The 26,866-nt window shown below is 43.6% G+C and overlaps 1 protein-coding gene across 1 annotated transcript in view; it reads left to right on the plus strand.

Moving 5' to 3' along the window:
* The first annotated feature begins 9,314 nt into the window (after positions 1–9,314).
* The window catches only part of Myh13 (myosin heavy chain 13), a 52,020-nt gene continuing 34,468 nt past the window's right edge, over positions 9,315–26,866 (plus strand). Inside the window, exons 1-14 of the mRNA XM_036196272.1 lie at positions 9,315–9,354; positions 13,303–13,518; positions 14,773–14,916; positions 14,998–15,154; positions 16,531–16,558; positions 16,648–16,759; positions 18,110–18,202; positions 20,282–20,345; positions 20,450–20,548; positions 20,650–20,753; positions 21,492–21,630; positions 25,328–25,446; positions 26,173–26,322; positions 26,425–26,595. Of these exons, the coding sequence (XP_036052165.1) occupies positions 13,315–13,518; positions 14,773–14,916; positions 14,998–15,154; positions 16,531–16,558; positions 16,648–16,759; positions 18,110–18,202; positions 20,282–20,345; positions 20,450–20,548; positions 20,650–20,753; positions 21,492–21,630; positions 25,328–25,446; positions 26,173–26,322; positions 26,425–26,595 (1,584 nt within the window). The 5' untranslated portion in view covers positions 9,315–9,354; positions 13,303–13,314. The remainder of the gene's footprint in view (positions 9,355–13,302; positions 13,519–14,772; positions 14,917–14,997; positions 15,155–16,530; positions 16,559–16,647; positions 16,760–18,109; positions 18,203–20,281; positions 20,346–20,449; positions 20,549–20,649; positions 20,754–21,491; positions 21,631–25,327; positions 25,447–26,172; positions 26,323–26,424; positions 26,596–26,866) is intronic.

The following is a 26,866-nucleotide window of genomic DNA, read 5'->3' on the forward strand; positions in this document are numbered from 1 at the left end:
CACCTTTGGGCTACTGGGATATGGTTTCTCTCTGGAGGTGCTGGATGATTCTCTCTCAAGCCCCTCTCCCACCTTTTCAAGCATTTTGAGACCTGGCCCTGGCCAGTTAGATCCTGAGAGGTTTCAAAGGACAACTTTTGATACCCAAAGCCCAGAAGACTGTTTTCAGTCACTTGTCGAATAAAACAATGAATGAAGCAATGCTGAACATAAAATAAACATAACCACAAAATCCTGGTACCATAGGGAGTATTTAAGGTCTGGGTTTGTGGCTCAGCCCTTGCCTAGCATGCCCCAAACCTGATTGGATCTCAGCACATGCACACCTCCCAAAAAAGTGTTGTATGCATAGAAGTAGAGAGATGAGCGATATTTTCGAAGTGGAGAGACTAATGGTTACCAGAATGTGAGGGGAGGGGACGAGAAGAAAGGGAACGAGAGAGAAGAGGAAGGGATAAGAGAAAGGGGAGATGGGAGAGGAGAGGAGGGAAGCGTGGGAATGACAGGTGTGAAGTTATAAGAAGAAATAAATTCTGATGTTTTATTTCACAACAGACTGTGGTTAACTATAGGATGGTATATATTTCAAAATAGCTAGAAGATTTCAAACGGTCTCATCACAAATGAATATTAATGCTTGTAGTGATGGAGATGCTGACTGCTCTGATTTCTCCAATATCCATATATACATGCACCAAAACACCAAACTATACTCCATAAATATATACAACTCCAACAGTTTAATAAAATAGATAAATTAAAGGAGGGCAGGTACTAGAACCTATTCTCAAGGAGAATGAAATCGGCTTTATAATAATAACTGACTTCTAAAGCCAAGTCCTGTCACTAGTGGCCAATCAGTAATGGGATGTGGACTCAGCACATGCAGGGCCCCAGGTTGGTCCCTAGTGCCACAAAAAATAATAATAATAATAATAATTAAGTGAAGAACAGATTTGTTCAAAGCTCTCCTCTTCATTTTCAGGACCATGGGCCGTTTGTCCTCTCCTCTTCATGGCCACCACTGGCTCTCTCTGTCCTGCTGGTCTTTGATCTGTTCCCATGCAGGCATGTTGTCTCCTCCACCTTTGGCTCTTGCTTGCTCTGCCCGGTATCCTGTCCCCTTGAACAGTCATGTCACTAAGTGTCTGCTCAGATATGATCTCTGAGAGATTTTCACTGCCCAATCTGTCTAAACACCTCACCTCTACTGTTTTCTCATCTTATTTCTCCCTGAGTATTTATCACTAAGTGATGTCACATGTCGGTGTGTAGGCTGCCCCATGACAGACATTTGCTACAGTCATTTCCGTGAGGACAGAGTCCCGTCCATAAAAATCCCCCATCACATAGTAGGTCCTCAATACACGGTGGATGAATAAAGGATTGAATGAGTGCATGCTGTCATTATGTTGTTGGCTCTCCACTGAGCAATGTAACAACTTTGGAATTACTGTAGTAAATGTTAGAATCAACAGTTTTGGGCACAATTTTAAAAAATCATCCCATTGTGGGTGGAGGGAGGATCTTAAACTGACCCATTAGAGCCTCATCTTTGAGGACTTCTCCATTATACTCTATCCACCTTTCAGGTACAATGCTGACTTTATCCTGATTTTAAAACGTGTGTGTGTGTGTGTCTGTCTGTCTGTGTGCGTGTGCGTGTGTGTGTGCATGTGTGCGTGTGTGCGTGTGTGCGTGTGTGCGTGTGTGTGTGTGTGTGTGTGTGTGTGTGTGTGTGTGTGTGTGTGTGTGTATGAGTGTGTTAGCTACATGTGAGTGTCTGAGGAAGCCAGAAGAAGGAGTCAGAGCCCCTGGAGTTGGAGTTACATGTGGTTGTGAGCCACCTGACATGGCTATGGGAACAGAACTCAAGTCGTCTAGAAGAAAAGCAAGTGTTCTTAACCACTGAGCCATCTTCCTAGCCCTGGCCATCCTTACACTGGAAATCTCAAGAACTCCCTCAAACCAAGATGAGAGATTGCCCTACCACCAGCATCAGCTCACAATCTTCCCCTCTCCTTTACTGTTGCAGAGAAAAATCTCCAGGGCTGTGGGAACAGAGTATTAGCCATGTGCAGTGAGTAGGACTGGAGGATTGATAGACATGGACAGGCTGGGTCATCTGGTTGACCTCACTACTCAACAGCAGGGAGGACCTGAACACAGATGATGCCAACTTCCCCGAGCCTGTTTCCCACTCACAAAACTATGATGTCTATGTGCCCAGCTGGGTGGGTGGTTCATAACTCTACTCTCAGCATTTGAGAGGCTGAGCAGCATTATCACCATGGGTTTAAAGCTGTTATGGACTGCAATGTGAGGTCTTGGCTCAGAAAAGGGAAGGTACAGGGAGGAAAGAAAAGAAAAAAGAAGGAAAGAAAAGAAGGAAAATAAATTTTCTCTCTTGCAAAATTTCAGTAAGTAAATGGCTGCATGGTTGCAGTGAGGAAGGCTATGTGTTACATTTCAAAGTTCTGATCTTTGTGTTCTTGGATTTCAGTAGGGTGAAGAGGCGTGAGATTTTACTTTTAGCACGAATTGGGTGACCTATACAGATCCTCACCTTCTGATTCTGCAAGGTGAGAGATAGAAGAGAAAATGTTCCAGGCTCCCTTTACTATCCAATAGTGTCACTCAATTCTTCCATTGGGCAATTAAAATATGAATTAGTGTTGTTCACTAACTTACCTGTCCTAAGGCATTCATCCAGAAACTTCTGTTCCTGTTTGAGAAACTCCCTATGCTCTTTGAAATTCCATCTGGCACATAAGCTCTTAGATAGCTGGAGTTGTGAGGAGTGAGGCATGATCCCACTATCAGCACAACTAATTGCCCTTTCTTCTCAAGTATCCTTGTAAGGGATGACCTTGACCATGCTTTTCCTCTAGTCCTCTCCCTCTGGCCTTGCTCTGGTCCTCCTGTCCTTCCCACTGCACTGTCTGGATCTCTATTTCCTCCTACTGCACCTTCCATTCTAATTGGTGCCTAGCCTGTCCTGGGAAAATCAGGGAAATGCTTTCTTCCTCCTCAACACCTGTTTTCTCTTAAATCCCTAGCCTAAGCTGCCACCCTCAGCATCCTGCTAATGTCACTGTCGGGTCACCCTCCTCACCAATACAATGCCTTATCCCTGATCCTCTCTTTTTCAGCATCTTTAAATAGTCTTTTTCACATACTCCCTCCTGAATATGTTACCACCATTGACTTCTTTGTTGGCTCTAATAATAAAGTTACCTACGCCACAGAGTGAGGAAAGGTTTTGTAAAGAGACTAGACAAAATCTTCATTCCCAGAGCTCCTTTCAGATATGAGAGAGAAGAGGAGCGGCATGATGTGGAAGCTATAAACTCGCGATCATAGTGGTGGGATAAAGGTAAGACTTCCAACTTAATGAGACGCTTGGGGGTGATGGGATTTTATTACCTTGATTGTGGCAATAGGACAGTAGCTGCATCTATAGATCCGACTCATCTGATTGTAGACATAAAGCATGTGCGGGTTTTTATGTTAGTCAAATTCCAACACAACCGTGGAAGGAAAGAAAGGAGAGAGGGGAGGAGGGATGGAGAAAGAAAGACGAGGAAGTGGGAAAACAGCCTTGTGATCTAATCCTCTCCTGTGAGACCTAACTCACTCTGATAGACCAATAGCAATCCCTTCACAAAGGTGGCCATGACCCAGTTACCACCCAGTAGAGTCACTTCTTAAAGACCCGCCACCTTTCAGCACTGTTCCACTGGGACCATGCCTCCAACACATGAAACTTTGAGGCACAAACCACAGCAGATGAAGACTCACTTGGGTCCTCTGACTCCAACGAAGGGAAACTACTTTTCATTTTGGTATTTGCTTCCTTGCAGATCGGTCTTCCTTTGTATTTCTTTCTCTGTCCTGTCTTGTTCTTTTACTTCTTCCCACATCTTCAACACAGTCTCCCCATGGGATGTGCATCCTCTTTAACAGTTTCAGCACTTCCATGCTAACGATGCACCTCACACAGGCCCTGCATCGTCTGCCTCTGCCTGTTTAAGTGTATGACCCTATCTTGATCTGCCAGCTGTGTTTTAAATCTAAACTCATTTCCCTGCCTACAGTTTCTCCTCTAGGCTGATGTCAGGGACCTAGATTACCAGGCTGAAAGGAGGGCTATGTGAAAAGCAGCATTCTTTGATTCTTCTTCCTCCTGTCTCCAACCCTGCAGTTATCAAAGTCCTGCGAGTCCTGCCTTCCGGGTAGCCCTCTGACGTTCTCTTTCCTTTTAAACCTCTTAATCAGGCCCTCTTCATTTTACACCATTATTTTTGTACTCTGTGCAAGTCACATAGATGACACAGACTTTAATATATTGAGATAATGAAGGTAAAGCTTCAAAACATAAGCCTAAAGCTCATAAGGCACTTAATTATTCTCAAACATACTTCAGTCATCGCATGACTGCCTGTTGGGAATTACTTCTCTTTCCTTTTCTTTTTTCTTTTTTTCTCTTTTCTTATTATGTCTAAGAGGAATACCATGGCAACCACAAACTATGATGACACACAATGCTCTTCTCTTTGATCTGCAGCTGAACTTGGGGCCACTAAGGGCACAAAGACTACGAAGGCCACCCTACTGCTCTGGAAATGTTTAACCCAGATCTGAACTCTGGGGGAATCGAGGGCTCTCAGGTTCTTCTTTTACCATTGTATTCTATCACCAGTTCTAGAGTCATCTCCAAAACAGATGTATAACATCTGTTGGGTATATAATATATGAATTCTGCTCAAAACGTTCCCCTATGATCTCACAACAGTGGGTCCATTGCTGGGCATTAGAAGTCCATTGTCAGCCAGCCCAGCCTTTATCTACAGCGTTCACCTGCGTGTTGTTAACCCTGTCCACTCCTTCCTGCACTTCGTCCAGCTTCACCTGGTTGGCCTGCTAAAATACATCCTGGGAGGTCTGATTCTAAGCTGTGATTCTTCAGTTCTCCCATGCCTAACCTCATCCTCATTCTTCTAACCTGTATAAAGCCTGTCTCTTTTGGACTGGAATGTAGCTTAATGATAGATCTGTATTGCTCCAAATACACAAGGATCTGAGTTTAATCCATGACACTGAGAGGATGATAAAGTCATCTCCTTTGGAGGGTAAGGTAGAGGACAGAATAAAAAGTGTCACTTTGGGATCAGAAACTCTAGATCTCCACTGTCTATGAACAATTACTTGCCCCCTTAGGCCTCATTTTCCCCTATTTGAACAAGGATATTCATAAGAATATAAATAAAAATATAAGCAGTATAATTCTCTTATGGTAGCAAAACATAACAAAACAGACATTTTATGTGAATGACAAAAAGATCATTACCCATCCACAGTCACCACTACTCCACTCTAATTATACTTAGTAGTGTGTGTGTGTGTGTGTGTGTGTGTGTGTGTGTGTGTGTGTGTACCACAGGTTGATAATCAGGTATCTTGATCAATTGCTTTCTACATTGTCTTGATTGTGTTGTTGTTGCTGAGGTTTGAGACAGGGTCTCTCACTGAACCTGTTGTTTGCTAATGCAGCCAGGTTGTCTAGCCAGGAATCTCCTGAGATCCTTTTGTCTCTGCCTCCCCAGCACTAGGATAACAGATGTGCAACCCTGTGCCCAACCTCCAGCCTCCTTTTTTTTTTTAACAAGGGTGCTGAATATTAAACTCAGGTGGTCATGTTTGCATGCCAAGCACTTTACTGAGTCACTTCTCCAGCTCCATTAATAAGAATTCTAACAGTTTAATAGTATACACATATATGTGTGTGTATTTATAATATATGCATATAATATATATATATATATATATATATATATATATATATATATATATATATATATATGAGATACTTCATGGTTTTCAGATGCTTACAAATAAATCTGATCCACTTTGCATCCTACTAATGGGGTACTTAATCTTTGGAGAGTGACTTAACCTGTTTATGTCTATGTACCCTGCTCCCATTTTCACTGTCAAGAACTTTAGGACATTGACCCTACCTCATACCCCTCTTCCTCACCCCAGCACAGAGCTCTGTGTCGCATGAGCACTTAGCAGTGCCCTGCTTCCACGTCAAGAGTTTAGAAGCATGAGTTCTAGATCCAGAGAGGATCTGAATGGCATTCCTGTTGCTTATTAGTTCTATGGCCTTGGAGGAGCTACTTCAACTCTCAGAGACCTGGTTTCCTTCATTCTGAAATGGGGATGATGCAAGCACATACCTAATAGAACAGCTATGAAGTTCCCAAGAGCCAAAGTGGAAAAAGCCTGGAACGTGGTAAATCTTCAATAACTACTAACTAAATGAAGCTGGGGATCTAATCCTTTTTTTTTTTTTTTTTTTTTTTTTTTTTTATCTTTCTGCCTTATCATGTCAGGTCTCTTTCAGCCAACCTTCTCTTATCAATCACCTTGGTTTGTTCATTCACAGAACATTCTGAGCTAACTCAGAACATGGTAGCTTGAATAAAAGCAGTTGCTTTTTGGAACTCATTCTCCACTGCTTGGCGCTGGGCCAGTATTTCTATAAAGGTTGTATCTATCCACATTCTTCTCTTGTTTTATAAAACAGGGAGCAAATAAGATGCTGTCCCAACATTAAGTCACTGTAACAAATGCCAAGTCCCTCAGAAAGCTAGTGAGGGCTGGGCTTGTAGTTTAGCAGTAGAGTGTTTACCTAGTCTACACGAGACCCTGGGTTCTAGGCACAGGAAACCAAAATAAAATGCTAAGGTATTTACATCTCTTTACTGAAAGCCTTCAGGGATCCATAACAGACTGGAATGCATGAGTAGAGTTTGCCACATCTCATAAGCTAAACGGAATGGTTGATTTCATTTACCCTTGTTCTGTCAGATCTATGTAGGAAAATGTTGTGTAGTTTTGCTATTTTTCCTACTCCTCTGTTCACAAATATGTTCTAGAATGTAATTTACCCTGTTCTCTGTCCTCTACAAGTGGCTTACCTAAGCATCTGCAGGCATTGATACTGAGTCCTCCATGCATTCAGTAAACATTGGTTCTAACAAGACTGTACTGCTGGGAAGGACTCTAACTGCTGCACATATTCAAAATCACTTACGCTTCACCACCATGCTCCAAAAAAATTCTCGAGTGACCATAGGACTTATCATATATTCTCATTGGAACCTACAACATCACCCAAAAAACTCTTTTATTCCTGTTTTAACTTGATGCCAGTTTTGGAATCCATTTCTCAATCTATAGCAGATTTTAAAGAACAAAACAAAGATTAAAAAAAAAAAAGAGGCAAACTTAAAATTATACATGAGAGGCTGTCCATGAAGGTCACCCTGTATCATGTTAGCTAAATAGGGTATGGTTATTGCCCACACTATTGATCAGGTATGGCACAACAAATGACCAGGAGAAGCTTTCTGCCCTTCCCTGACCTTCTTAGCACACTCTGCTCCAGTTCCACTCAGCCCCTAGGACTCTCTAAGTCTCCAAGATCTGTGTCCAACGTCAAAATCCCTATGCAGCTGACTTGGCATAATAAAGCCTCCGCTGGTCATTTATCCAAGTAATTCAACAAGAGTGAGAGATCAGGACTACGACGCATTTACATCTAATGAGTAAATGGTGATCCCCCAAATGGAGCCAAGTTAGAATGCTAGGCTGGCAGATTTGGGAGTATAAAGAAAGCTGGGGGCCACACTCCTGAAATCGCTCCGACCGCAGCAACTAAGGTAAGCACTCAGAAGTGCCCACTTTTTTTCCCCACATAGTGACGATTAACCTGGTTGGGTTACCAGTCAAGGGTAATGCACTTGCCCTTACTAATGAGATCGGCAACATGGCCAAAGTCCTTATACTTCTAGAAGATCTTAGAAGGGGAAAAGAAACAAAATTTCATACAGTTAGGAGACAAAAAAAGAAAACTCACCTGAAAAATAAAGCTGATTTTCTAGGTTGATGCCACATCCTTCAATGAATAGATTAACAACATGTTGATGTGTGGTGACTTTTGTGATTAACTCGAACAATTTGGAGATTTTATGATTATTTAAATCTCAGATTGCAGGGCAAAAATTCCCATAGTACTGTTTGACTTTTAACCCATATTGAGATGCATCCTAACCTGGTTATTACTGACTGGTTTGTGTGTTGGTCTTGCATGGGGAAGCTAGTGGATTTTCACTGGGTCTAGTCTAACAGTATAGTAGCAGCCGTGATGGTGACTCTAGCTTTTGGAACCTCGTGACACTTTGATTTCAGGCTATCATCTCTACCTGAGAATTTTCTGTCTTGGACTCATAGGGCTGAAAAGAATCCTGAGACTTTTCTGGTACACCTGTGTCATTTTATAGAAAGGAGTGAAAATCCAAAGAATTTTCAGTAGCTACTTAACAGAACCAGCTTTGCTTCTGCATCTTACCTTTCTTGAGCCAAGGACTCGGCATATGAGTTAATGCTTCTAAAAACTTACTGTGAACTTAAAACTGTAACGGAGTCTTATTAAAGGCTTGAAAATAAAGGAAGCAACCAGCATATCAAAACCTGACTTACTGCTCCTGCAATGAGCCATTTCATGACATTTTCTCTGGCTACATTAAAGCACTATTTGGTAACTGGGAAATTTGTTGTAATCAGGTTTGATATTTAAAATTTTGCAGAGAACTCCTTGAAATGGTAATGTGCTTCATAAACTCAGGATTTTCTTGCCTTAGATGGCTTTTTGGATGTCCCATTTCCACTTTCCCCAGGTGACTTGAGAGTGTGTACAAGCTCCCTACTGAGATGGCTTCAACCATCCAGTTTACAATATTTGATCATTCTCCAGAGGACATAGCCCCCTAGCCAGATGCAAGTTTCCAGGACAGTTTATCTAGACTCATGGAATTGTCTCTTACTCTTCCTGGTTCAAGATTTATGTCAGCATTTTTTTTGTGTGTGTGTGACTTTCACTGAATTTTGAACTCTCATATGTCAGAGACATTCTATCTTTCTTAAACTTCCTAAGAAACTTAGATGCCACTTTCCACATCCACAAGTTTCTTTCCTAAATAAATAAATAAATAAATAAATAAATAAATAAATAAATAAATAAAAAGGTAGTGTGATTACACAATCATGGGGAATGATGAGTTAACCCAAAGTCAAAATATACAAACTAGAAAACTTCTTTTTATCCTACGCTCTCTGATGTGTGTCCATATACATGAACATGAATCTTAATAAACACATTTTCTATATTTTTAAAAAATTCTTGTAGTCATATCTTTTGTCTGTTTGTTTTGGCTCTATCTAATCAGCCTCAGGAGGACATCCCGTTCCTGAAGGACACTGAGAGTCACTCCGTGAACTAAGACGGTAAGGTTTACTTTCGGTTTGGTCATAACGGCAGTCATTGAGTTCAGCAAACGCCATTCTACACATTTCCAACCTTCCACATATGTAAGGATCTGAAATCAGTGAGCTGAGACTGATCACTAGAGTATTTATTCTTAAAGGTGACATTATGAAATCACAACTTTGACTGGAGGAAAACGAGCTTCCCGTGTTTGCACGGTGCTCAGAAATGCGTTGCACACAAGAACAGAGTTTCGGTATGCAAGTTCTAGGTCCATATACCTCGTAGACCCAGAACATGACACCCAAGACTCACTCTTTACATGACTGGCTAATTGTGGCTGACCCTTAGGCACAGTCTTAACCCTTGAATCCACACAGCCATGCCTCTGTCACAAACAGTAAGGGAAGAACAAGGAGAGATTATTCAAACCTACTCAAAGGTGGTAATGAAACCCTTCTCACTCCAAACTTTGTTTATTAGAGATAATTCTAGATGCGTTCAGAGCAAAACAGCCAAGGGTCATTGAGTTATGACCACTCAACAAGAACTGGCTGAGAAATTTCTAGAAGAGGGATAAGTCAAGGGCAATGACAGAGTACACCCGAAGCAAACAGAGGAGCACTCGGGGGTGGTGATGGAGATTGGGTAGGAGGGCAAACATCTCAATTAGAAGGCCCTTGGAGACAGGAACAGAGCGGGTGGCTCAAAGGGCACAGCTATGCAGTGTGGGAGCTGGCCATGCTGAAAGAACAATAAAAGGCTAATTAAGGGGCCCTGTGAGGGGAGAGCTCGGGGGCCACTGTGAGTCATGTACCAAGAGAATTCGGTCAGATCTGAGGAGGTGACATTCACCGGGCAAGAATGATCGGTTTTACACTTGGGGCTCAGTCCTCAGTTGCATAAATATGGGGAGAGGATTTGACTTAGCAACCGCATGCCTGGGGAGGATTGAGGGACTTTGCTGGGCAGTGAATGGTGAGTCAGCGGAGTGATCTGGCTGCCAATGAACAGTCGTTACACCTAGGTCAAGAGAGGTGAGGGCGCTCTGGAGGAGGAAGAGGAGGAGGACACGTGGTTTGGATATCACACTTGATGAGATTAACAGGAGTCCACTTGGGTACAGAGATGAGGACAGTAAAGGAGATACAGAAGTACATTATGGAAGAAGCAGACGAAGATGTCGCCGGGTTCACTTTAGCACAGAGACAGTAAAGCTACAAAGCACAGAAGAGCCAGGGACAGGGGCAGAGACATCTTACAGAAGAAGCTGGAGTTTTCTTTCCTTTATCAAGAGCTAGGATGGCAACCAATCATCCTAAAGTTATAGATGGACTTTAGGTTAAGTACCTTTGGTCTGTCAAATCTGCCTGAAATGGGGAAAGTTGTATGGGAAGGTGTGTGACCATGTCTATAAAAGAATATTGCTGAGAGACAAGTCAATTCGCCAGGTGATACAGTGAGAAGACACTGGACTCAAGCTACACTGGACTCAGCCAGGAGAAGGGGTGGGCTACAGAGTCTTTATCTGAAAACTGGTAAGGCTTTGAGGCCTAGAAGGGAAAGTCTAGTTGTTCTAGAAAGACTAAATATAATTCAGCCATCAGGTATTGTTGACTTTTCCCACCTGCACCCAGGCGGCAGAAACAGGAAACCTGCAACATCTAGTAAACAGGACTTAAGGGCAGGAGAGGTTGCTTGGTGGTAAAGCACTTGCCACACAGGCATGAGGCTAGCCTGGGTCACTCTGGTTCAAAACAAAGTAAATTAAAATGCAGGCTAGACCAGTGTATTCTAATGTAATCAAATAAAAATATTGGTGTTCTCAGGTTCCACATTGCAAGACTCCTTTGAGACACTACCACTTGCCAAGTTTAAAACAGTGTCAAAGAATAATAACTACGTTATTGAAAAGGTAATTAAATGATAGTTTGACAGGCCCAATGTGTGTTGCTCCTTTCCTTCTTTAAATTATACTATGATGTAAGAGTTTCTCTTAAAAAAATGATGTTTACTTTAACCAACAACAGACGTGACAATTAAGCAGACATTGATGAGATTGCAAAAGCAGAAGAGAACGCTGTTCTCTGCAATTTCTTGGTTTTGAAAAATACCATTTTCAAAACTGTGTTATTTATAAGGGATTTGATAGCACCTCTTAAAGAATTCATACTTTTTCTCAATTCTAATTTCTCATCTGTTGCACATTGGAAATACCACCTCCTTGCATTTTTCATTTTAAGAGTATGTAGGGGTCCTAAGACCACTAAGTTGGAAAACTGCTGCCGTAATGCAACCCACTTAAGCCATAACTGTGGAGGCTCCCTTCAGGGAAATGGAAGGAAAAATTATGATTCTTTTCATTCTCCAGGAAATAACCAAGTCATTTTAAAGCAGCATGATGGTTAGGAGCCTGGGAGCCTTCTTTGTGGGTGCTATATTAAATCCCAGGGTTTTTTTTCATTAAATCTTAACCACAAGCCACAGCTAGCTTAAGGGAGCCACTGGCCAAAATAAAACTAAAGCGAAACTTCATCAGAATAAGGCCCAGAGCTAAGCAAATCCTTTACCCCGTGGAAGGCAGCAAATGCAGAATCACAGAACGGATATTCCAACAGTGACTAATGAAGTGTAGTTCCCAAAAGGCGGAACAGGGAGAGAGAACTGGTTTCAGCATAGAGTGGAAAAGATATTAAAACCTTAGCCGTTTAAGAGACATAGAGGAAGATGCGTACGGGTGCTGTGTGTGTAACTTAATTCTGTTTTATTTTAATTGTATTTTATTTCTGTCACAGGAGAATGGGACTGGAAGGAAAAGAGGAGGGAGAAAGGAAAGGAAGGTTGAGGTGTGTGTGTTGGGGGAACACAGGACGCAGAGGGGATGAAGTGGACAGGAGGAAAGGGAGTCGTGGGTCCATGCTACACCTGGATGTGGTAGACAGGAGCTGCTTCTTCATTTTAAATAGGATGAGGCAGGAGCCCAGAGAACTTAAGTGGCTTGAACAAGGTCACGGCTCAGACATTAAAGTGAGTTTTCTAGCTTGAAAGAAGAGAAAATACACACAGAGAGAAAGTGAGATAACCATAGAAAAGCATGACGCAGGGGGTGGGGGAACCTCATATGTACCTCCCACATTATGCAGTGGGTGCTAAGGTGAATGTTCATTAAACATGTTCCCAATCTGATAGTGCTCTACACAAAAGGACTTTAAACAGTTGTTCTAGGCCCAGTCTCCTCTTTGTAAGCATAGAAGTCCCCTAAGAATCCTCCTATAATGCAGGCTCTGCCTGGGTTGTCTCAATTGGGTCGGAGATTCTCTATTTTCTGACAAACCCCTGGTGTGACAGCTTCAGGGCTTAAACCAAGAAGATCACGTGATAACACCTCTCAGAGAGAGCATCCCGGACTAGCAGCAGCCACATGACCCAGAAACCTGCAAGAAATGTCTATTTTCAGCCCACTAAACCCTACAGTAGATAGTTGGGGCCCAGCTATCTACTTTAACTGCTTCCTGGAGGGTTCTGACACATGTTGAAGTCTGGACTGCTTGCACTGGGCCAGCATGCCTTCTGTTCATTACCTTGTTACCTAAACAAGTGAAATGAATCTTTACATTTCAAATCAGTGTGTTAGCACTGAGCTGTACGAATTCTCTGTTAGAAATCACTGCCATCCCAAACACTGTTCCCACGTTTACATAAAGGCATGGCACTTAGGTCACAGGGCTCAAGCAGGATGAGTCATTTAGGAGGTACTTACTGAAGCCTTCTTTACCGAACATGTGGCTGCCTTGAGTTCGCCCACTTAATGCCTTCCCTAGTCCTGGCTGTATATCTCTCAAAAAGTAGAGTTGTTCCAAGAGCCTCTGAACCTGCCCCCCACCCCCCGACTGGATAGCAATAATGGAGCAGAGAAGGGTAGAGTACTTATCCAAGCCAAAGCCTCACCAGTCCCCCTGTCTTCTCAGCCCCCAGCAGTCATGAGTTCAGATGCTGAGATGGCCATTTTTGGAGAAGCTGCTCCCTACCTCCGAAAGCCAGAGAAGGAGAGGATCGAGGCTCAGAACCGTCCTTTTGACTCTAAGAAAGCCTGCTTTGCTGTAGATGATAAAGAAATGTATGTGAAAGGCATGATCCAGAGCAGAGAAAATGACAAAGTCATTGTCAAGACCTTAGATGACCGGGTAAGTGTTGGTCTTTAATAATGTAGCATCCTTGCTTTCCTTTGGAGCGAACTACTAGAGATTGTGTGCTGGGCCATAACCATCTGATGCTACCTGTTGCCTGATGGGTCAATTCAATACAAGCTCTAGGCTGTGGGGTTCTTACAGAGCAAGCTCCGGGGCCCCCATTGGTTTGGAGTAGATAATCACAGTACACTCTTCAGTTCAATCCTTATTGAACATACATCAGACCTCTGCTGTCATATCTTGGTCCCCACTTTCCCAAAGTTTGCCATCTAGTGTAAGGGTTGTGTGTCAGGAATGAATACCGGTTCAAACACAGGCACAGCAAACAGACCTTTTTACATGTTTTGTCATTGAACTAAACCTCTGACTCTAGCTCCTTTTCACGGAAATAGAGAAAAATAAAAACCTGTCTTCAGCCATTCACAGGGTCTCCCCACCTTCAGAGCTGTGCCCCATTTTCACAATCTTATAGAGAGTCACCCTGGACCCACTGCCTTTGTAGTGGATATCTCTCTCTCTCTCTCTCTCTCTCTCTCTCTCTCTCTCTCTCTCCTGCCCTACTTTCAGTGTCTCCCGAGAATGAAGCGCAGAACCAATTATATGCTTGAGTAGGAAGCAAAGGTGGGAACAACCTAGAGAGGTGAAATTCAATAATTATCTCCAAATACTTTTCAACCACAAGCCATCATCCCTGTCCAAATGTTTAACTATGACAGCAGAGAGACAAGCAATTATCAGAGCTTTGAAGAAACAGGGGAAAAGAAATGGGGCATGAGAGGGGCCACCTGGGCAGGGCTCTTGGGGTTTCTTTCTAGAGATAACACTAATGAAGATATTGCCAAGACGCCCACATAAGCAGGGTATTGAGGAAGGGAAGCACAGAGCCCTTGGGAAAAGTTTTTCCCAACCTTTGTCTCATTACAGCACTCAGAGCAACAGGTCATATCAAGGCAACTTGCCTTGCCTTTGACTATCTTAAGCCCCATCTGGCAACTCTGAGGGCCAAACTTCTCTTTAGCTTTACACACCTGATGCCCTTTCTTGGCACACACAATGCCAGGATGCCTAGGAGCTCTAGACCAGAATCAGGTTAGTCAAGGGAAGTTAATGCCAGGTCATCTCTGGGTGTGGAAAGAATCCATCAAGTTGTTGTGGTAATGCCCTGACCACACTGCAGAATCCCAGCATGCCACCTGCCCCCAGGAGAGCACTGGTCGTCCATCACTTGCTTTTCCTTGTTCCACCCAGGAGCTCACTCTGAACAGTGACCAGGTATTCCCCATGAACCCCCCTAAGTTTGACAAGATCGAGGACATGGCCATGATGACCCACCTGCACGAGCCTGCCGTCCTGTACAACCTCAAAGAGCGATATGCAGCCTGGATGATCTACGTGAGAGCCTTTTGACCTCTTTCAATTTCACTTATCGCTCTAAGGAAAAACAAGATCCTTAATCTTTTAAATTTCCCACAGACCTATTCAGGCCTCTTCTGCGTCACCGTCAACCCCTACAAGTGGTTGCCAGTGTACAACCCTGAGGTGGTGGCGGCCTACCGAGGCAAAAAGCGCCAGGAGGCCCCGCCCCACATCTTCTCCATCTCTGACAATGCCTACCAGTTCATGCTGACGGGTGAGTGAGCCCTTGCTTTCATGTGATTGTAAGTCATTGATTGGCTAAGTACTTGGGCCCGTTGGAGACCTCACTCATCTAAACAACACAGTGGTCAGTGTGAACTTGGGGGCATCAAACGACTTGGGGGTGAATGACCAAGGCTGTGGTATCTTTCATTATAGTATTCACGGTCCAGGGCAAAGCCAGGGGTCCTAGCTGAGGCACTCCAAATTTGTACTTATTTGGGGGATTGTGGAACACAAGGACTCTGCTTTTCCATAACCCCAATTCACCCCACTAAGGGTACACTTACAAGACACACTAACCACCAACCACTTAAGGAATGCAAAGTTCAAGGGATATAGCACACTCCTCTGATTGTTCCCAAGACATAGATACATGTTAACACAGCCACACCACTATGCCTACGGTCACTTGTCTACTCAACTTTCACCTGACTTGACTTACCACAGACATAGGAAGTGAGCAGCCATGATCTGAAAACCCATAAAAATCAAACAAACCTTTATAATCCTCACCATCTCTTCAATTTCTTTCCTATATATTAACCAAATTTAAAGCGTTTTAAAGGGGAGAGCCACATCGCTATTTGTATTAGCTTGCCATGGCCACTGTGACATAATGCCACAAGCTGGGCATCTTAATGAGAAATATGTTTATAAGGAACATGAGAGAAAAATGTTCAAGGGTGCTCACCCAGCTTCCATGGTTTGTAGGTGATCTTCCATGTTACTTGGCTTAGAGGACCTTCTTCTCTGCCTTTGTCTTCCCCTGGTGTTCTTTCTATGTGCATATGTCTTCATTTGTTCCTACACTACAGGGACACAGTGATGTAAATCAAGCCTCAGCCTGTTCCAGTCTGACCACATCTTTAATAATATCTGAGTCTCATTTACATTTTAATTCCAAATGAGGTCACATTCTGAGGTTTTAAGGGTTAGGACTTCGATATATGAATTTTAGAGTGCTACAATTCTGTTCACACACTTCATAAATGGAAAACAGTCTTACTTTGTGCAAGTAGAAAATCAAGACCAAGAAATTGAGATGACATCCAATCAGCTAAAAGTTGTGGCCTCCCAACAGCTCAGGACCCAAGGCTTGCTTCCCTTGTTAAAAGAAATGTAAGAACATTCCAGCAAGGAGCTCAGATTTATAGACATAGACACCCTTTACACTGTGGGGCTCACTGCTCAAGCATCCCACTTTCAAGGAATCTGCATAAATTCTCCCACAATAATTAGACAGGCCTACACCACACCCCTAGCAAGTGGCAAAGCCAGAGCTGTGTCCTTAGACTCCTCGCAGGGCTGCTCACTTTTGACCCCACCTATTACTTATGAGTTTGGTTTTGCTTGTTTCTGTGTTTCTAGATCGAGACAACCAGTCCATCCTGATCACGTGAGTACCCCATGTTTATGTCATGATGGCTTTGAAGTCGACACCTTCTCTTCCACTTTCCTTTATCCCTTTTACTTTTTAATCGACAGTGGAGAATCTGGGGCTGGGAAGACTGTGAACACCAAGCGTGTCATCCAATACTTTGCCACAATTGCAGTCACAGGAGATAAGAAGAAAGAGCAGCAGCCAGGCAAAATGCAGGTGAGGGGTATGATGCACCAAAGGCTTGTTGGAATAAATATACCTCCAATATTAGGTGAACGCCAAGAGTATGAAGGAAGTACACTCAGCAGAGATAGCCCAATGGGACAGGCTTTCTTTTTTTTTTTTTTTTTTTTTTGTCCCTTTGTATTATTATACAGAAAATTTCTCATACCAAAAGTGTAGACATTTTTCTATAACTGAAGGACTCTTCAGTTCAATGCAAAGGCCCATCAGGATCCTACAACTCAATTTAATTCTGACACTAGCTTAGGGGACATAGCATCATACCCCATAAGTTAATGGTTCAGGCTCACAAGCTCGGGTCCATATTACCTGTATGTACATTGAACCAACTTCTTATAAGTAAAGAGTCCCTGCTATCTCTTCTGCTGCTGGAGTGGCTCACAGAACTCAAGAACTATATCCCTTAAATGTATTGATTGAGAGGGAAGAGATGCACAGAATACTGTGTGCCCTTTCTGAGCATGCCATCTCCCAGCACCTGGGCTCACCAATCTGGAAGCTTTCCAGATTCCTTTGGCTAGGGGATCCTTACCATTAGTCCTTTCCATTAGTCAGCCATCAGTGACCAGCTCAGCTCTCTAACCATACAAAACCCTTGTCCTGAGGCTTCAGCTCTCAGCTACCACACACACCAGACCACATCACACCATACCACACCACACAACATCACATCACCTCAGAGACCTCAAGACTTTTAGAAAATTTGTACCAGGAAACTGGATGAAGTTCAAGGTACATGTCTTTGCCTACATCACAGTCACACTCAGACACAACTAGGGTTGGTACTGTCATTGTGGATCTGGAGGTCTGCCTAACACCAGCTCCATCAGCAACAGTTGGGCAATCTTGACTGACTTCACACTCCCTTTAGAGAAAGATTAGGTGTACTATGAGTTTTCAAGAGGGAACACACTTCAGAACTACCAAGAGAATTTCTTAAGAAGGCTGGTGAGGCTCTAAGCATAGAATTTCCAAGTGACTAGGTCTCAGGTGGGCTCCTCTTGCTGAAGTGCATATTCAAAAAGCCTACCGTTTGTAATGAAGCATCAGTAGAGAAGAAAGCATGTTGAAATGGGGGGGGGACACATTCCAGTCTGGAATCTGCCAAAGCCAGGTCACCCCAATGCTACCCTAAGAAAAGCTTCTCCAGAAGGGAACCCTGAGACTCCCCAGGAGGGCTGTCCACACACCAGCCCTGACCACTGGTCAGGGTTGACATCCCTCCCAGGACTCTGCCCAGACACCCACAGTTTCCAGTCACCAAACACCCATTCCAGAAGAAAGCCTGAAGTTCTTGACTTTTCTCTCTTTGCTTATTACTAGGGAACCCTGGAGGATCAGATCATCCAAGCCAACCCCCTGCTGGAGGCCTTTGGAAATGCCAAGACCGTGAGGAATGACAATTCCTCCAGATTTGTAAGAGCAGATCAGTTTTCAATTCCCCACCCAATTACACCCATCCCTGAAATCCTAGATAGGAAAATTTGCTAGATACACTGAGCCTTAGTCCTACAATTCAGATAATCAGGGCTAGGGGAATTAATTAGGAAAGTGTTGGCTTATTTCTGGCAAAGGGAGGGTTTCACTGTCTGTCCTTAACCATCAAAGACCCCTTCACAGTATGCTGAGTCACAGGGACTCATACTGCACAGGTTAGGAAGAAACATTTAGGCCAAAGTGGTCTCTGTAGGTGGAAGAACTTATTTAATTTCTCTGTGTGTGATCATAAGCACATTTGAGAAGGTTATAGCAGGGTATTTTCTTCTTCTTCTTCTTCTTCTTCTTCTTTTTTTATTGCCTTGAAATAGGGTCTCTTACTGAAGCAGAAGCTTTTCATTTTTACTAGGCTCCTGGCCAGCAATGTCTCAGGCTCAGCCAGTCTCTGACCCTCCGTGCTGGGGTAATAGGCAAGCAGAGTCATGCCTAATGCTCAGAAGTACTTTTAAATGCAAAAATTGATTGACTTAGCTACAGAAGCCTTAATATAGTCTAAATTAGCAAACCTGACTTCTTCCAAGTCAGGAGGCCCTGGGAGGAGGGGCAGCCAGTGAAGGCAGGAGAAGAAATTAGGAAGCAAGAGTGGCTTGGTGTTGTCAGTACTGAAGGATATATTCCATCTTCCAGAATTTTACTTAAGATTAGCTCAATCAAAGCAGTATTTACTTCCATGTTAACGAATAAGTAAACATTTGTTCCTCCATTTAACTTCCTCAGCCAGGGGAACAAGTACTCAGAGGTGAAGTTTGACCAAAGGCTCCCAGTTATGAAAGTGCATGAGCATTCCACACACTTCCCTAGCTGAGTAACTTCAGCATCCCATAATCTTCCCACAGAGACCAAATGGGTACTGAGTGGAAAGTGGGTGCATCTCTCAGAGACTGGCACTGAGCCCTGATTATTCCTTCCTTGGCTGTGCCCCTTGAACTCAGCTCACTGCCCCATGCATACCTGTCTTCTTGGTTATACAGCTAAGCACGAGGGTGTCTGTTACGAGTGTTATACACACCTGGATCGAACTGGTTATTGTGTTGGTCTTAGGAGGAGACAATGCCTTTGGGAACTCTGAATTGGTACACTCACTTAGTTGTGATGTCTCTTCACTTGGTCCTGATTCAGACTCACAATCACATCTGTCGACTTTCTACCATCCAGACATTTGTAGGCTAAGGGGTAACTTATATTGTCTTCCATTAAGTTAAAGAATACTGAAGAGTTATCTAATGTTTCATAGACTAGTTATAACAGATGGTATAAGGAAACAAATATGCCATGACTTTTGCCTTCAAATTCACTCACAGTGTGGTAGAGGATCAGTTAAGTAGATAATGTAAGAAAGGAGTAAATATATTGTGTGTGCATGCTAGTATTGTAAATTATACATAAATGCAAGTTTATAAATATGTCATATAAATAATACACAATATTTTGTTTATTTTACATTTGATATATAGTGTTTAGTGTGTGTGTGCATGTGAGAGAGAGAGAGAAAGAGAGAAAGAGAGAGAGATCTCAAAAAAGGGGAATAATACAGACCCTGGTTGTTCATTTGGGAGCCAGAGAGGCTAGCCTGGCCTGAGGCTAGGCCTGGAAGGTGGATTTGCTGTTAGGAAACAGCAAGTAAAACTGAGGTGAGAAATCTTGGAAGCAGCCCCCAAAGGCAAAACAGAAATCAGACAGACAGCTACAAAGTCTAAGGTGTTAGGAAGAATGTGGGAAGCCTGGTATGATAACAAGAAGGCAATCAAGACTGATGTGGTTCTAAACAGAGAAGTCAGAAAATGAGCCTGTGGAATAGGATCGGCACTTTGGGCAGAATTCTCTTAGCCTTGGATGACCCAGCCTGGGGACATAGGTGTCAGGGACACAGACAGAAGGAAGTGTTTGTGCTTCTGATGTCACTCCCAGCCACACACCTCTACCTACTTCCTACCCACCTCTCAGAGAATCAGAGGCAGCACAAATAAAATAACATGTTTGTCAACCTGCTGTTGACAGGGGAAGTTCATTAGGATACACTTTGGAGCCACAGGGAAGCTCGCATCAGCGGACATCGAAACCTGTGAGTCCACACAATGCACAGAAATAATGCTCAGCTAAAGGCATCATGCAGGAACCTGCAAACTCATGATTGTTGTTGTTGTTGTCGTACTGTTGTTACTTTAGATCTCCTGGAAAAATCCAGAGTGACATTCCAGTTATCCAGTGAACGAAGCTACCACATTTTTTATCAAATCATGTCAAACAAGAAGCCAGAACTAATCGGTAAGCTCTGGGGATGCTGTCCTTAGCTTCTGGATCAGCAGTGGGAGCAGTACTGAGACTGAGTGCTGTCTGAGGAGTCAAAGCACCTTCCTCTTTCACAGACTTGCTTCTGATTTCAACCAACCCCTTTGACTTCCCCTTCGTAAGCCAAGGAGAGGTCACGGTAGCCAGCATCGATGACAGCGAGGAGCTGTTGGCAACTGATGTAAGCATGCGCTTATTTGTTTGTGTAGAGCATTATGGAGTTCATGGGCTTAGAGGCATCTTAAAGTGCTCATGGGAAAATGGGGATCCAGAGATACTACTTACTTCTTCACCCATAAGTCTGTGTATCTACAAGATATATGAACATGAAGGATGTACACACACACACACACACACACATAGGTGTACTTACATAAAAACATTTATAAACCTACAAGGTATTGTGTGGACTTAATAAGATAACATATAGATAGCACCTTATCCAAATATCTTAAATAAAAGGGGATCTCTACAAAAATTTGTCCTTTGCTCATTTGAAATTGGTAACACTTCTGCTGACCTTCCCTCCCAGGTCTAATATTCTGTAGTGTATTTACTAAATGACAGACGACACTGGGATTCCCTTGTTACAATGACAAACTGAGACTTCGGGGCACTATTTTTTCATCACTGTCTGTACAATATTCTTTTTCCCATACCATACATTGTTTTCCAACCCACTCATTCAGAAAATAACCCATCTACATGGAGTGGGAAAGGTTATAGCTAGCTCTTATCTGATGAGAGAAAATAAACAACCTCATTTTCTCCCCATAATCTCCATTCACCTAAACAAACATACTTCAAACTGGATTTTAGCCTTTAACTTGACATATCCCACATTCATCCACTTATATGAGCAAATGCTGTTTCATATGATACACAAAGAGGATCCCTGAGACCCTTTTCTTCCTTCTAGAATGCCATTGACATCCTGGGTTTCAGCCCAGAGGAGAAAGTTGGGATCTACAAACTGACGGGGGCCGTGATGCATTATGGGAACATGAAGTTCAAACAGAAGCAGAGAGAGGAGCAGGCTGAGCCGGATGGCACCGAAGGTAACTGGACCTGAGGAGGTGGATGGGAGTTGATTCCCCACCTGTGTTCATATGTGGCCCAAGCTTATGTGAGATAAACTTTTTTGCTCTTCCAAAATTATATACCCTGAATTTGAGTTGTTCAAGGCTCTTGGTTCGTGTCCTTAACAAGTCCACTCATTTTGTTAAGACATATAGTGTCAAATCGCCATCTGCTCTCACCCTCGAAGCTTGCTCCATTTTTAAGGTGGACTTGAATAAGCGGCCTATTGGACTATTGCTAAGTGAACTTCGCTTTCTCTCGATGCGCACTAATATGAATGCCCAGGACACTGCCCTGATAATTTGGACCTAACATGAAAAGCCTCTGATAAAAAGGGCGTCAAGTTTTCTTCCACCTGGCCCTCCCACTCTGACATCTACTAAACTTGACCCTGAGCTAAAAACTGGCGAATGCCTCTTCCTCTCCACAATTCTCGCCGCTCACTGCCTTCCCCAGAGAAATCCTAAAGGTGAAGCTGAGAGAAGTGGGAAGAGAGGAAAGGCAAGAGAGCTCACACACCCCCCCACCCCGTGTGGCCTGTTCTTCGGCCCTTTCTTCTCTCACGTGCATCCTAAAAATTTCTTGAATAAAAGGGTGAATAGTTGTGGGTCACCCCTAACAATCCCACCTGTTGATTCCATCCCCACAGTGTGTGAATCAGGTTGGTTAAACCTGGAGGCATCAGGAAGGCTCTGTACACATGGCTTAAAGGTTAGGAAGATCTAAACGACCTTATTGGTGTGCGGTTAAGGCTCACCTGATTGGTTTCTCTCTGCCTGGATTCATCTCCCTTTTGTCAACTTAAACCATCTGATCAGTAGCATTACTGTGGGTGTGATAGCCTGCCATACTCCTAGATCCCAATCACACACAAGGGAAGACTATACAAGATGTACAGCAGGGGCATGTGTCTTGGGAGCCATCACAGATGCCTGCCTACCTCAGTGGTACATGGTGGGAAGAGAAACAGAATTCTGAACAGGAAACATTTGACCCAGGGTAACTGTGGAAGGCTTCTTGGAGTAAAGGACAGTGAATTGGACTGTGAAGGATGGTTAGGATTCCAAAAGATGAGGGGAGAGACAGACACATTGTGGTAAGCACAGATACAAGAGAGATAATGCGGTGGGAACTGAGGAAGAGATGTGATCCACTCTGGCTGCAGAAAAAAAAAAAAAAGAATGTGTGGCAGATGTATGTTTGGGAAGTTACATAAACCAATGATACTCCAAGTGACAGGGGCATAAATCAGTTAGCAGTCAGCCTACTTCAAGCATGGAACCTTGGAGAAAATGCACCAGGATCCTCAGCAAGTGTGCGTTGTACAGAAACATGTCTTGGTAGAGTCCCTGGACCTCTTCCTGCCCTAGCAATCATGTGCCTCGTGTTTACAGCAGAAAGAACCCTGACAAAAACGACAGTCGGGGAACTATAGTCAGGCACGGGCACCTATGATGATGATGCCAATCTGTGTATCAAAAGTAGTTATCCACCAGAGGCTCACCAAACACCAGGCATGTCCCCTGATAACCCTAGAACCCCAACACTGTCACTAGCCCCCAGTCTTGCAAATGACCAAACTAAAGCACCATGAAGCAAAAACAAAATCCGGAGCCCAGCAGTCCAGTTTGGAGCCAGGCAATCCGATCCTAGAGTCCAGACTCTGCTGCTTGTCCCGCTCCACAGCTGCTGGAAACATGGCAAAGGCCAGCAATTGGAGGGTGTGAAGTGAGCATGGGTTTATCAAGGACAAAAGTGACAACAGTGACTAACTGGTCCCATCCACGTAAGTGGACACAGCAAGAAGAGGGGAAAGTTTGAGCAGAATAAGGCATGCATGTGGCTGTTGATAAAGAACTTCTCAAATACCGCCCTGGAATTTAATGAACCTGTCTCCATAACCAGTAACAAGATGCGAGTCCCAGCCAGGGAAGGGTCTGCCTGGGAAGAAGCATTTCTCTGCCTCCTTGATGGGCTCAGCTGCTGTTAGTCAATGTCCACTGATGACAGGAACATATCTGCAGTCATCGTTAGGCATTTTCCGGGCTTAGGTATCAAGGACTGACTGCCTACAACTAACAGGCCCTAGTTCACTTTCTGTTGCTGTGATAAAAGCCATGACCAAAAGCATTTCAGGGAAGAAAAGGGTTTATTCGGCTTACAGTTTAGTCCACCACTGATTGACTCCAAAGCAGGGAGTCAAGGCAGGAACTAAAGCAGAGACCATGGGGGTAAGCCACTTCCTGGTGTTCTTCCAGACTCAGGTTCAGCTGCCTTTCTTAGATAACCCAGGATCACCTGCACAACAGTGGCACCCCCTGCAGGAAGCTCTGCCCTCCTCACCAATTTTCAATCAAGAAAAATGATTGCCCAGAAGACACGTCCACAGACCAATCCGATGAAGGCAATGCCTCATTTGTTACTGCTTCCAAGGTGTCTCTAGTTTGTGTCAAGTGGACAGAAATTAACCAGCATATCCCAAAGCCCTCTGCAGCTAAACTCCCCTACGTAAACTGTGGTGGTATTTGTGTACAACTGATGCATCCCCTCCAATGTACTGTGAATGATCTCTAGATAGCGTTCACATTTGGTACGATGTAAACAGTCATGCTATATTGCAATTTTTTGTTCCTTTGTTTCTGTTTTTGTTTGTTTCATTGGGTTTTTTTTTTGTTTGTTTGTTTTTGATTTTTGGTTTTTGGTTTTTTTTGAGACAGTATCTTACTAAGTAGCCCCTGGCTAGCCTAGAACTCACAATATAGAAAAGGCTAGCCTGAAATTTACAGAGCTCCGCCTGACTCTGTCTCCTGGGTACTGGGATTAAAAGTGTGACCTACTATGATTGAGGGGTGTATACTTTTTTTTGAGGGGTGTATGGGAGAGTTGAACATCAGAGTCTATGTGTTGATGTCTGAGAACAACTTGAAGGATTCAGTTCTCACCTTTTGTTGTGTGCATCCTAGAGACCCAACTCAGGTCACTAGGCCTGGCAGAAGGCACCCTTATTTGCTAAGCAATCTAACCAAGCCAGATGTAATGCTTTTTCTTAGTATTCTCAACTCACAGTTGCTGGGACCCACAGGTGTTGCTATGTAACTTTTAGTTATGCTTTTTAGTTTGGGTTTTTTGTTATTGTTGTTTCAGTCATTGTTGTTGCTTTGAGAAAGGATTTCTTTGTGTAGTCCTGACAGTCCTAGAACTTGTATATAGACCAGGCTGGCCTCAAACTCACAGAGATCTGCCTGTCTCTGACTCCCCAGTGCAGGTATTAAAGGAGTATGCCACCATGCCCAGCTGACTAATGTGTTAATGAAGTTAAAATATTAGTAGGCCAAAAGTAAGTCAAGAAACATACTGTCTGGGCCTGTATTCAGTAGAAGAGCATTTGCAATCCCAAAGCCCTGGATGATATCCTCAATACCTAGAAAAAGGAAGGGAAACATAAGCTTACTATTTGTAAAGCTTACATCTAGAGAACAGATTGGGAGTTCTTGAGAATAAAAGGCCACTGGGCTATGGGTTGAAGCTTTACAGGCAAGTCCAGGCCTGGTAACACAAGAGAATATAGAGACATCACAAAGAACCATGAGACATGTTTCTGGGAAGAGCCTGGGCTTATCGGAGAGCCCGGAGGCTTCTACTTCTATCCAGCAACCATGTCTCCTCTTCCTTCAGTGGCTGACAAAGCCGGATACCTGATGGGACTGAATTCTGCAGAGATGCTGAAAGGCCTGTGTTGTCCAAGAGTGAAGGTCGGCAATGAGTATGTCACCAAAGGACAGAACGTCCAGCAGGTAACAGAGATCCCCAGAATCCGCTTGACTCAGATAGCCTGCTATCTCAGCCATGTCCTCAGCATCCTTCTAGTTACATTTGGAAGGTTGTGCGAAACTGACTTCAACATCAAGGTGGGAATTATCCTTAGATCTCAGGGGTGACTCAAGGGATGCCAATGCAGGCATGCCCACTAGGTGAGGGCTGGTACCCAGGAAATGAAGGCTGGGCAGCCTCTCTCTGATGCTTTCTTTGAGGGGTTTCACATGCTATATCAGCTCTCTCCTTTATTATGTCTTTGCTAGATAAGCTCCCTCTACCCCTCCTGCCTGAGATGTCTCTCAGTCCCTTTCAAACTTACATCTCCATGTTTCCACTTTCAACCTGAGATTAAGACCACTATCTTTTGATCCCAATTCCAAATTCTATCAAGAAACATTAACTCACCCAACCTGCATCAAGGCCTCTCCTCTGATTGAGTGAAGCATGGCCAGGGCTGTCATGTGTCTTACCCATGGAGGTTAAGAAACCATGTTTTCTGTGGAATTGTTCTTAAAGAAAGGAGAATATCATGAGCTAGACAGATGTCTCAAGAAATATTTAATAAGATGCTGAATGATGTGAAATTGTCAACATGCAGCTACTTTTGACCATGATGATGTCAATTTCTTGCTTCAACTTAATGCAACCAATGAGTGTGGAATAATGATTTAATATGAATGTTAAATGGATGGTCTGTTCTCAAGGTGACCAACTCCGTGGGTGCCCTGGCCAAAGCTGTCTACGAGAAGATGTTCCTGTGGATGGTCACCCGCATCAACCAGCAGCTGGACACCAAGCAGCCCAGGCAGTACTTCATTGGGGTCTTGGACATCGCTGGCTTTGAGATCTTTGATGTGAGCTATTTAGGCAAACAACTGGCTTACTCTGCTTAGCTTTGTTTCCAAACTCACTCACAGGCATTTTTCAGACTTAAATTATTTCATTTCTGTCCCCAGTTCAATAGCCTGGAGCAGCTGTGCATCAACTTCACCAACGAGAAACTGCAGCAGTTTTTCAACCACCACATGTTCGTGCTGGAGCAGGAGGAGTACAAGAAGGAAGGCATTGATTGGGAGTTCATTGACTTCGGGATGGACCTGGCTGCCTGCATTGAGCTTATAGAGAAGGTAGGGATATTCCCTCTTTCCTCCATGGTATGCACCCCCACTTTGCTCCTCTGCCTCTTATCTGCTCATAGATGGGCATCTCTAGTCCCCTCGCCACTTCAGATAGCATCCCCTTTGCAGAGAGGATAAGCCTGGAAAGAAAGAGACTTGAGAAACACTCAGAACTGTTGTCACACCTGAGGTGGTACCTGAGTGGTTAAAATACAAGACTATAAGCAGCATGTCAGTGGAATCCCAGCATGCATAGTGTGACATGACACAAAATTCAAAG

Source organism: Onychomys torridus, chromosome 8 (genome assembly GCF_903995425.1).
Source record: "Onychomys torridus chromosome 8, mOncTor1.1, whole genome shotgun sequence".
Classification (NCBI taxonomy): Eukaryota; Metazoa; Chordata; class Mammalia; order Rodentia; family Cricetidae; genus Onychomys; species Onychomys torridus.